Genomic DNA, 13,193 nt, shown 5'->3' with positions numbered 1-13,193 from the left:
TTTGATATTACCCACGAGGTTTCACAAATACCCACATTACAATGCAGATGATGTAAAGCTGTTTGTCACAGATGATAATGAAATGGGCTTACAAAATATGTATGCCATCAGATTCTTCTGTGGAGCTCTCGAAACAATCTACCTATCTCTACTTCAAAATGTGGATCACTGCATCTGGGCTGACAAGCTGACCGTGACCACTCTTGGATAGACAATGAACTTGTACAGTAATTTGATATCAGATTTGGGCACATTAATGAACGGTTTTCTGGATTTTCCCGATAAAAGTAGAGCGCCTTAGATAAGACGGGCGAGAGGGCGAGAAAAAATATAGTCAAAAGATGGCCATGGGCTAAAAAAGGATGAGGGAACACTGCTAGTATGTATATCACCCGATTGTCATAATCCTCGGGCATGAATGCTCAACCCATGGGCCGAATGTGGCACTCAGAGTCATCTGATGTTGCCCGTGACCTCACAACTAATCTTGTAAAAATGATCTAAGCGGCACATTTTTAATCACTTGAGGGGCAGGTCCTGAGCACTTGAGCAGCTCCTCGCTTATTTACAGATCATAACAGTCCTGTGGTCGCTTAAACAGGATGAGCTTTGCTCCATGGTGAAGAAGGGGATCCTTCTAGACATGACTGGAGGGGGGGGGAACACGAGAAGAATATATGATATCAATGGGAATGAGCAAAAAAGCCTACAATGTACTTGGAAATATCTAAGAACTACAGGAATTTTACATTACGTAAAATTCTTAGAAAATTTGAATTTATATGATCCTCTCATAATCACAATATACCTCAATAGTTCATCAGTTGCATTCATTATGTGACTAATCAGATCGTCTAACTGGAATACATACGTAATTCAAAAATGTTTAACAGAAAATGTAGAAGTGATGACTGTAAAAATATGAAACATTAAAATACCAATTTTCCTGTCTAATTGGCTGAAAAGTATACATTTTTTTGCAAATACACATGATTGAAAAAAAGTGAAATTTCTTGCTCAGTAAACGATAGATATTTCGATCACTTACAAATATTCTAAAGATTTCAATCCATTGAAAATCGTAGCGGAAAAATCACTGATATCATTTCCTTGAATATCCCTGAAAAAATAATAAAATTTTACGTAAATAAATTTAAAAATATATATATACACTGTTAAAACATTTCAGTATATTTACATCCGTGAATTATTCATCCAGAATGTAGATACTTATTCTAAAACAAAGATTTTATCCGTAGCGAATCGATGTACGAAATAATGTCGAAGAAGGGATTGTTAATGAGAAATTCCAAGAAATGAAGTAAAGAGCTCTCTCCGCGTTTAAATGTCACGATGTACAATGTGATTACATATCGACACACACAGAAATGTTTGTTTTACCACTCGGAAACCTTCTGGAAATTTTTCTAGTTCGTTCGAATCACTGTAAATGGAAACATTGGAAATTTTATTAAACACGTGATTTTGAGTAAATACCATATGCGTATTTATTAACGAGACTTACAATATGGTAACTGAATGCAGACCAATAAAAGCACCACTTTCTACTTTTCTGATCATGTTATTACTCAGGTTTCTATGAAGAGAATGAAAATACATTCAAACATAAATAAGAGAGGAATTTCACATATCATATAGTATAATGATAAGCGATAATAAAGATATCAAATCCAATATCAAATCATTTTCTAAAGATTATACTTTCAGATAATTTTTAACAATATAAAATGCAATTTCTTTCGTTCCAAGGTGTTAAGAAGGTGTTTAACTAGCAACATGGAACATGGCGTCGCAAACCACGTTGAGGGGACGAAAATCGCGAAAAACGCATGCAGGTTTCGACGTCCCGCTGGAACGACAAAAAGTACAATAATAATGACAAAAAGATTTATTTGATTATTTATTACAAGAGTTGTTATAAGTGGCGGCCGCTGACATCATCGCACAGTCTACAACAACATAAAAACGATTCCCAGACGGCTTCGATCGTGGCGAAGGTAGTATGGTGCGGACAACGTTTTATCGGATATTGCTGTGGTACATCCGTTGGGCTAAGCGCCCATTGCCATCTGCTCGAGCGTAAATAACATGCATATCAGCGTATTCCTCGTCTATGTAGTCAGCCGTCTCGATACTCGTTGGAACAGACAACTAACTGCTTGCTACACGTCCTTACTACCGCAATAGCGCTAATTTACGTCGTCGGCAGCGCGTGATCCCCAGTGCATGCGTGTCGCGACTCTGCTTACGTCAGATATGGTGGGCGAACCCACCATTCCTCGATCAACTGACATCCACCTTTCGTCTTCTCTGGACCCAGATCCTGCATGCGTTTTTCGCGATTTTCACCCTCTCAACGTGGTTTGCGACGCCATGTTCCACTGCAATCTCTGTTCTTTTTGATGCCTACTAACAACCCTCTGAGTTTATCGGTCTATTTACAGAATATAAATATATATAACCCCATACATATATTTATGCATATAATGAAAAAATCTAAATATGTTGTAGTAACTGTGATAAAAACCCGTTAATATGAAGAATCGCCAATCGTCTCAGTACGTTTTATAAATTTTCCGATATTCATCAATTTTAGCGATAAATGTGCATAATTATGGAATGAAGTTGCCAAGTATGATAAATATGGAAGAAATCGTGCTCAAATTGAAACCCGTTCTTTATGGATGCACTGCACATATTTCCATGACAATGAATGTTATAAGAATTGAAAATTATAAGTCCTCACCAGTCTTGTAATGTTAGCTTTAAACATTTTTAAACATAATCAACATCACCGATCGAATTCATCATCCTAGACTAAAGATTGAACAAAATATCCGTTAAAGCTGAGTAATTCATTTTGGCGTGTAGAAAAAGACGTCCTCTCCACTTTTAAACGCAAAATATGTGGAAAACTTGCAAAATGTAGTTGCTGACATTTTGGGGAAAAAAATTAATCTCTACTTCCACGAGGACTAAAAACCACGGGGCATTGCTTTCATAGTTTAGTGGTAGAACATCCGTCCAGCGTATGAAAGACCGGGGGAGGGGGGGGGGACACGGATTCCCCCGTGGAAGCGAAGATGAATTTTTCCTTCCATATAAAATCAGCATCTCTATATATAGCCGGCTTTCCGCACATCTTGAATTCATTTATAACCACAATTTGTGATATGTAGAGAAAGACGACATCATTTTCCCACGACTTATCCTTCGTTAATACATTATATACGGAAAACTGGCTGTGTGAGAATATTTTGATGTTTTAGGAAAAGAAAATTCATCTCTGCCCTCACGGGGACTATTGTATTAGCAAAGGATAGGTCGTCTTTTTCTCTACATATACGTCGTCATCTAGTGGTTTTGATGTCATTTGCGAGATATTAGAAGAATACCATCGCACCGGATTCATTTAGCATATATACGCTCGAAGGAGGGAATATTCTACCTGCTTTCATAGCTTAGAGGTAGAACACTCATCCGGCATACGAGAGACCGGGGTTGAGTCCACGTGAGTGCAGAGACGAAATTTTCTTTACTTAAATATCAATACATCCGCACCCAGCCAGTTTTCCGTACATATATATATATATATATATATTGTACGATTTATCATATTTGGCACTAAGGCTGGGGATTATACATAATCACCTGTAAATGTGATAGTTTCGCAAAATTTATCAAACTTACCAAAATTGGTTGTAATTATGTATATTGCCTTTGATTATGAAACCGATCCCCATCAGAAGCTGTAGTGGAGGGGGTATGAATGGATGTTAAAAAACATCCTAAAGCGACCGGACCCATTAAGAGCTTTATAAGACGAAATTTCTAGAGAATAACCCAGCATCATTCCAGTAGCGCCTGGAGCCATAGTTCCCCAAACATTATGTTCCATCTATTCTTCAGAATTTTATTTCTCTCATTGCCCTCCCCAATTCAAGCGAACTCATAGGATCCTATGTTATACCCGTAGCTTCTATCGCCACCCTGGACTATACTATCGCGATTCCTGGGAGGGGGGTGATATTGCCCACTTCGGGAAACACTGGCCTAGATGATCGGCCTGACTGGGGGAAAAACGGCAACTCCTGCTTGCTCATGACTCCAACTCCTGCTTGCTCATGACTCCAACTCCTGCTTGCTCATGACTCCAACTCTCTGACTAAGTTCTGCACAACTACTCTCTGACTCAGTTCTGCACAACTAATCTCTGACTAAGTTCTGCACAACTACTCTCTGTACAAGTTCTACGGAATCGAGCATTGATTACTGTCAAAAGGTCCCTCAAATGTACCCCCAACCCCCCTCCGTATTTGTATTATCATATATTTTGTAAGGTATGTTTATTTTCTTTTTCAGCTGATTCTTCTGCATACGTCACGATGATTCATGCCATTTCGCGAATGTTCTTTATTTTATCCATCGTTATTTATGTATCTTATCTGTGTACATTTATGTTGTGAATTGTGAGAAAATTAATAAATTTTTTTTCGCCGCCCGGGACAATGTTCTTAAATTATGCAAGCGACAGAGCCTCGTCGTGGTTGGTAAGTAAGGTGATTGTGCATAGTATCTGGCAACTTATATATATATAATCACTGGATTTATCACATTTACCGTAACACGTATATTTCAAAAATATTCATAAAACAATGATATGCCACAAAATTTATACATTTAAAATGGCATCATAGTAATTATGACTCGTTTCAGTAATTTCTAATATTCATTCCTGATATTCATTTTCAGAATCCTACCAATTTAGCTGTTGTACCATATTCAATTCAAATTCAAACCGAAGGTTGCGCAAAACTCATCAGTATGATGAAAATATGTTTGGTGGCTCTTCAAAAGCTTTCTCCTCATCCCAGTATATGTACACGTGTATATGATAGAAACAGTACAAACAAAAAATGTACTGAAATCAGAGAGTTTCCGCCTGGTTTTCTCCTTTCATCTCGGTCTCAGATCAACGTTACTGACTCGGAAGCCACAAATATTTGCATATCTTGTTGATCTGAATACGTCCTGAAATGTTTATGATTTATTGCGACAAAAATATTCATCACGTGGCTTTTTTTTTTTCCTTTTCCTCTAGAAAGCAAACTTTGGCTTTTCCGAAACACGGATTTACTCGTTTTTGAATTCATAGAAAATTCTTGAACATTTTTTCTGTCCTCCGACAAGGATTTCAGCGAAACATACCATCGTATATACATAAAATTATTTTCCTTCTTTATATTTCACCCGCGAGCACTCGCGATACAGGGAAGTACACGAGAGTGAGCAGGGGGAGGGAGGGGGGTGCTTTTTTGCACCCCACTAATTTCTTCTGAAACGCATTTCTAATTGAAATTTTAGTAAATATCTATCTTGAAAACATTTAATTAAAATGGAAGACATTATGAGTAAATTCCTGCATTTATTTGATATGAAAACTCTTACATTGTTACACTCACTCCACGTAAAGATTGATAGTATGTTCTTGACAAATACTCGTTGCTATGCAATGGCATATGCTTGCTATACTCTTGACAAATGCAGTCAAACCGCATTAGTGCGTCACTCCGTTGACCGGGTCACTTTTTGGAAATCCCAATTGTCCTCTATGGGGTTGTAATGTTATTAAATTCCTGATAACGCATCACCTCATTACGCTTAGGGCCGTATTCACCGACATGGTTTAAACTGCAGTCACAATTTTTAGATAAGAGATCAACATAAATTGATTAAAACCTGAATTTAACCAATCCGTGTCCATCTCTTATCAGAAAAATTGTGACTATAGTTTAAACAATGTCAGTGAATACCGCCCCAGGAGTGACTTATTCGCAAGGTTCGACTGTACTCTGAGCGGCTTTTTTTTTTCTTTTTCCGTCTTCAGTTTCAGAGTAAATGGTTTGGAAGCTAACAAATCAGTTCTGCATCTCCCTTTCTGTTGGAGTGCACACTCTATTACTATTTGGTTTCAGTTTAAGGGCTAGAGCCTGTATGATGAGACAGAGAGACTTCTTTTCGTGAATAAACTTGGAAATTTTTTTCTTTGATAACAATACCACCCTTGCATTGATTGCAGAAATTGTGAAGAATGCATAAATATTACAATAAGTCATCTATTGGAAATTTTAGCAGTGGAAAATATGGAACACGTGCTCATTCCATCTACGACATGCACGACATTTTCACAAGATCTGATAAAGATCTTGCACTGGTTGAACGAATACCAATCTGACTCATTCATCTATTTTCCATCCGTAACCACATCTCAAACATATTTGTATGCATTTAATCTCAAGTTTGCGACTTAAATGAGAGACATTTTAATACAAGTAAAGTAACACCAGGACGCGAAGGGGGGGGGGGGGGTAAACACCCCAGTTAACTACATAATCTAAGTGAGCAAACAGGGGAATTTCGTGTCTGATACTTTCCCCTACTATAAGAAGACCTTAGAAGTAGCTACATTAGGTCATAACCCATTTTAAAAAATAGGAAATTTTAAAAAAAAATTGCGACATATGCATCCGGGTGGTGTGCGGAAACACCCCCTTGCGGGTTAATATAGCTTGATGTGTTACCAAGATACAAGAAAACAATATCCTTACAATGTCCGCAAACTCGCCATTCCATTGAAGGTTTTCTTTTTGAGAACACTTAGAGAAATCCCCGTTAAATTCCTATAAAATTAACAAAAAGGAAATTAATCAGGCATTTTATGTGAATTTTTAATTAACGCACGCATAGTGTAACGTATAGCGTATATTGAGATAATGAGCACTAGATGTAACCAATCCAATAAAGGTCCAAAAAAAATTAATCTTACAAAGACGGTAAATTGTTGAGGCCATAGAAAGCCTCTCCTTCGATTTCAGTGATCATCGGGTTATTCTCCAAGTACCTATGAAATATATAACAAGAATCTGCATTATTACATAATAACATGTTTTGCGAAAATGTTCATAGATTGCACATTCACGGCTTAGTCGGTTAATTTGACAACCCGCGCGCAATTTAATACGAGGTAAACGGTTTCGCGCAGCCCTGGTAGCAGCTTGATGGGTCTGTGGGTTGCCGCAGTAAGATGTTGGAAGACATCCGGGACTTTCGCCTGCTCTGACCGTATGAGTGACCGAGTGAGTACCGGTAAATGAGTGATTATGTTACCATTCCAGTGACCACATGAGTACGTGACACTGAGTGACTGTTCGGTTGGGTGAATATAATAGTGACCATATAAGTCAGCCAGTGATCACGTGAGTACGGGACACTGAGTGACTGTCCAGTTGGGTGAATGACCATATGAATGATCAAGTCAGTGAATGACCATATGAATGATCAAGTCAGTGAATGACCATATGAATGATCAAGTCAGTGAATGACCATATGAATGATCAAGTCAGTACCGATAAATACGTGATTGTGTGAGTGGCCATTCCAGTGACCCTATAAGTCAGTCAGTGACCACGTGAGTACGGAACACTTAGTTACTATTCGGTTGGGTGAATGACCATATGAATGATCAAGTGAGTGAATAACCATATGAATAATCAAGTGAGTGAATGACCATATGAATGATCAAGTGAGTGAATGACCATGTGAATGATCAAGTGAGTGGCCATATGAGTGTGTGAGTGACTATAGTCGTGCGCTTGATCACTCATTTAGTCACTCATCCAGTCACCAAATGATCACTCTTACAGGCACTCATTTGGCAACTCATATGATCACCAGACCCGTTATCTCCCCATCATCTACGGCGGGATGCAAAGAACGTATACTCACTATATATGTTTCACCTTGTTTGTCCTATTATATTGTACATTTTAAAATTTTTTAGAAGAGGTGGGGGGGGGGGGTGCTCCTCCCGGTAAACCCTCTTCCAAGTTGACGAGCCAGATGTTCACTCACCCACTCAGTTGTTCACTCACGCATACACGTGGTCACTCATTGGATCATTCAAGCACTCGCATGCTTGCAAATCGTTTTGGATTTACAAATCCCTACTAAATCACACATACACCTCGTCCATATTCCTCTGCGGAACTTAATAACTAGCGAATTGGCACACTCTGAAAATTTTTACAGGGAGATTTTTCTAACAAATTTGGAGCTTTTTTTTCAAATTAGAACCACACTTTTAAGACGAACGGTCAATGAGCAAAATGACGAATAAAGACTTATACAGGACACCCTGTATATAGTATTTCGTATTGTATGTTATAAGTGAATAAAAAAATTAATTTTGCTGCATTGACGGAAAGAAACTATTATAGAAATGTAGGGTATTTTTTTATATTTTTTGAATGTTTTATTAGTATCCATAACACATATAAGACAATATTTCATTAACATAGAAAATGGAACTAAACTTACAGAATTCGGATGTTCTTCAACCCTTCAAATGCCGAAGCCGATATCGATGTTAATCGATTGTTGCTGAGGTCACTAGAAAATTGAAAATTAAAAATATATACAAAATGCTCAATGAAAATTTCCAAAATATTGATTTGTAATTGCAACGAAAAAATTGAATACGACTTCAACAAAAAGGAATGCCTCACTGCGTTTACTTCATCTTCAGGTGTTTCATTCACGTTCCATATGCAAGTTGTAATTTCAATTTGGAACGTTCGATATAGAGAACTTCAGAAAGCTTTACTCAAAATATTTCCATCCTACCTTTTTTCCTCAATATTTACGTTTGGTAACTGCATGTTTCGAACCACAATCAAACAAAAATACTGATATCGTATATTATTAGTTCCATCATGATACACCAACATTATAATCCCGTTTTAACTAATACCGCGCGTTATAGAGAAAAAATCTCGTTTCAACGAATACTTTTCAAATCCACAGATTAGTTTTCATAAGAGCAATGCAAGAACCTGGAATTCCACTGTAACGAAATTTCGTTATAACGATGTGATTCATCCGGTGTCTTGGAAGTCGTTATAATGGAATCCGAGTGTACAGGTAAACGTACGTATCTTATTAGTTTGAATGCAGACACATTTGACAGTTTCAAAAAAGTGCTGCATCCTATCAAACTGAAGTTGGTTTTCATTGGAGAAAATCACAACTTCAGGAGGCGGTAAAAAATGTTTTCTGTACATTAAAATTCTGTTGCCTAGAAACTGTTATTTGTGCTATTCTTGGGAGCAGAAAACCAGATTTCTGGAAAACATTGAAAGATTATATACACGGGATTTTTTTTTTCAGTGTGCAACAACATGTTCACGCCTATGCAATAATCTAGAACAGCGTTTCTCAACCTATGGTCCGTGGACCAGAGGTGACCGCAGACAGACTTGACAATTTCATTTTAACTGAATGAAAAATTTGCCATTTGATGTAATTTGCATTAATAATATCCATTTGGGTTCATATAAATTATGCACCTTCATACCCTGTTCCCCCGAAAATGAGACGGCCTTATATTAGTTTTTCTTCAAAAAATACATTAGGGCTTATTTATCGGGGTAAGGCATTTATATTAGGAGCATCCTGAAAATCAGGTTAAGGCTTATTTTATGGTAAACTAACTCTATTTTTGAATGAAGACAGACAAAAATATTTTTGAATGATCGTTTCTTAAAAATCGACAAAAAAAAAAATGCTTATGGCCGGGTTTACACGCAGTTTTTTTTCTTGGTGGTGGGACGTCGGTAAATGCGGTATGTCGGATAAGTGAAGGTCGGATAAATGAGACTCTACTGTATTACGATCGGGATATAGGCCTAACTGATTGTAGCCGAGACATGTACTTTATGGCAAAATTTGCTAATATATGCAAAAATGGATGAACGGTAGGGAAAATAAAGATCTGCTACAAGTCACAGTAAACAAAAATATATTTGACGGGAAAAAAACGTTCAAATTAATATATGAACATATTCCATTGAGAAAAATAAAGGAAACTCTGATCTTAGATACAGGACGTCGCCAATTGTCATCAGAAACGTTGCCGTAAGTCGGAAAAATCTCTAAATTTGAAAACACTGAAAAATTTAGTAAAAGTGCATTGTACCTGAAACACGTAAGATGAATATTTTTATTTATGGCCGTAATTATTATAATAATTATGAAAACGTTGTTTATTCACGATTTTTGTATTCATTGAAAAGTTGAATAAGCAACGCTGAAAAATTGACAAATGCATAAAACAATTCGGAACAACTAAAAATACAGAATGCCATTTGACGGACAAGTGGTCCGTCGAATTGTTTCAGATGTTTTACTGGTCCTTGAGTTCAGAAATGTTGAGAAACGCTGATCTGGAATATTGGAGATATATGAACAAATTCCACTATTTTTTACTGAGTTTTTAAACAGCGATTGATGGTAATTTTCGTTGAAAATTTACTAATTTTTTTCAAAAATGAATCTAATTTCTTAATTGAGTTCCAAGATAATTCAAACATTTCAGTTTAGCAAGCAACGGCAACAAGAACAATTAATATGCATGCATTAGCATTTTGTCTACACTGGCCGGCCAAAATAAACTGGAACAGCAAATGAGCAATTTCTTAAAATTTGATATAAATTTTTCCAAAAAAAACAAATTAACGTCTCATATACATCACATTACAGCTATAAATCCACATTCTTAGTCAATTTCAACAAATTTTCTAAAACTGTGCTCCATACGTAGTCAGTCGCAAGGACACGTAGCCTAAAACTTTTGTGGAAATTTCGGTTCAGTTTTATTGAGAATATAGAAAAACTATTTTGAAAATATTACCAAATTATTGTGAAAATATTACCAAAATATTGTGAAAATATTACCAAAATATTGTGAAAATATTACCAAAATATTGTGAAGATATTACCAAAATATTGTGAAAATATTACCAAAATATTGTGAAGATATTACAGCAAAATATTGTGAAAATATTACTACAAAATCTTGTGAAAATATTACACCAAAATATTGTGAAAACATATTGTGAAAATATCACAGCAAAATATTGTGAAAACATATTGTAAAAATATTACACCAAAATCTCGTGAAAATGTTACACCAAAATATTGTGAAAATATTACACCAAAATATTGTGAAAATATTACTACAGAATCTTGTGAAAATATTACTACAAAATCTTGTGAAAATATTACTACAAAATCTTGTGAAAATATAATACCAAAATCTTGTGAAAATATTACACCAAAATCTTGTGAAAATATTACACCAAAATCTTGTGAAAATATTACACCAAAATCTTGTGAAAATATTACACCAAAATCTTGTGAAAATATTTCACCAAAATCTCGTGAAAATATTACACCAAAATCTTGTGAAAATATTACACCAAAATATTGTGAAATTATTCCTCCAAAATCTTGTGAAAATATTACACCAAAATCTTGTGAAAATATTACACCAAAATATTGTGAAAATATTACACCAAAATATTGTGAAAATATTACACCAAAATATTGTGAAAATATTACACCAAAATATTGTGAAAATATTACACCAAAATATTGTGAAAACATATTGTGAAAATATCACACCAAAATATTGTGAAAACATATTGTGAAAATATCACACCAAAATATTGTGAAAATATTACACTAAAATATTGTGAAAACATATTGTGAAAATATCACACCAAAATATTGTGAAAACATATTGTGAAAATATTACACCAAAATATTGTGAAAATATTACACCAAAATCTCGTGAAAATATTACCAAAATATTGTGGAAATATCACCAGACTATTTGCTAGTCATAGTCGAAATATTCCGAATAAACTTTTTCGTATTCATTCTCGTTTATTCTAATGTATCATGCACAAGAGGACCAGAAATGACCGCCAAAGACGACGTTCAACATGTATGCGTTTTGTATCTTCGGCTGTAAAACGTTTACAGGCAATGAAAGAAAGGAAAGATGAGTTATTCACGAGAATTTTATGAGTTTGCGGGGAGGGGGGAAGAACGTATCCGCTGGGAACGATGATTACTAGAACTTTCTAGTGAATGAATATTTCCTCATGATACAATGACCGAAACATAAACGTACCAGAATATATATCGTAGAATACATATATGTAACCGATGAAATAGGACAAAAATAGAAGAGACGGGAAAATGATGATTTATATTTGCTTGTTCTGTGGGAAAAATAGAGAAGAATCTTAAAAAAAAGAATCCATCATATCTTTTTTCGGTGGAAAATACTACCGTATAAGTGGTTTCTTTAATAGATGGCAGAATGAGAGGCTGGTGGTTATAATTTTGTGGGTATTAAGCAAGATTTATTGAAAAGGAGTAAATATATTCACTTTATTCATCATAATTTTTTTTTTTTTTGTAGATGTTTCATTCCGTAATGGCTAGCTGTCATGGGTGATTGCTTCTACGATCACATATCAGTAAATCTCATATTTTGATGGAGTCTTCGAGCTTTCAGTGTTTGTAGGCGAAGAAATATTTTAGGAAATGACTTTGACGTTTCTCTTTAGACCTGTGTAATAAATTTTTCACTTCACTATATATTTGTTTGTTATCGCTGTAAATCAGTTTCATAGCCGGGAGGAATTTCATTAATTCCATTAACTTGGAAGTCACATCCAAGTGTTATCTACTTGCGTGCATGGATTCGATGGAGTGAAACTCGGTTCACGTGGTGACTTTTCTCTCAACCACTTTACAATCAAGGTCGTAGCATTGCGTCCGGACGCCAGCGGGATAAATTATTACACGAGTGGCGTGGTGGTAAGATGCTCGTCTACATTCCGTGAAGGTTGCTGTCCCGGATTCGAACCGCAGGGAGGATATATATAGGATATATTTTCCCTAACGGACTCAGGCGACCACCGATAGATTCCTTCAGCACCTTCATTTCCAACCCATCACATTAATGGCAGTAAATTGCAATATAGAACAGAACAGACCAAGCACGACCAGGATCTGTCGCTAACGCGATTTTATTGCACCGGAGGGCGTGGTCGTGCTGGAGAAAAATCTGAAACACAAGTGGGGGGGGGGGGTTGTCCCTATCATGGGATCCAATTGGCACCGTATCATGTATGTGCATTCATATTGGCAATATACACTCAGAGGTTCAAGACTTCAAAAGGGGTTGGAAAACACTGGTAAAAAGACTGCTAACAAAATTCGCAGAAACGGATGCAAACGTCTCAGCCAGGATTTGAAAG

The 13,193-nt window shown here is 36.0% G+C and overlaps 1 protein-coding gene across 1 annotated transcript in view; it reads right to left on the bottom strand.

Moving 5' to 3' along the window:
• The window catches only part of LOC149083971 (uncharacterized), a 115,138-nt gene that overhangs the window by 11,112 nt on the left and 90,833 nt on the right, over window positions 1-13,193 (bottom strand). Inside the window, exons 34-38 of the mRNA XM_089234338.1 lie at window positions 8,398-8,469; window positions 6,848-6,922; window positions 6,630-6,701; window positions 1,526-1,597; window positions 1,049-1,120 (exon numbers count right to left, since the gene is read on the bottom strand). Coding sequence (XP_089090464.1) covers window positions 1,049-1,120; window positions 1,526-1,597; window positions 6,630-6,701; window positions 6,848-6,922; window positions 8,398-8,469 — 363 coding nt within the window. The remainder of the gene's footprint in view (window positions 1-1,048; window positions 1,121-1,525; window positions 1,598-6,629; window positions 6,702-6,847; window positions 6,923-8,397; window positions 8,470-13,193) is intronic.

This window comes from Pholcus phalangioides, unplaced genomic scaffold (assembly GCF_987345545.1).
Source record: "Pholcus phalangioides strain wild (caught in Gottingen) unplaced genomic scaffold, Ppha-v1.0 ptg000008l_1, whole genome shotgun sequence".
NCBI classification, from domain to species: domain Eukaryota; kingdom Metazoa; phylum Arthropoda; class Arachnida; order Araneae; family Pholcidae; genus Pholcus; species Pholcus phalangioides.
Note: the sequence above shows the minus strand (reverse complement) of the source record. Positions and strands in the feature narration are given on the sequence as shown.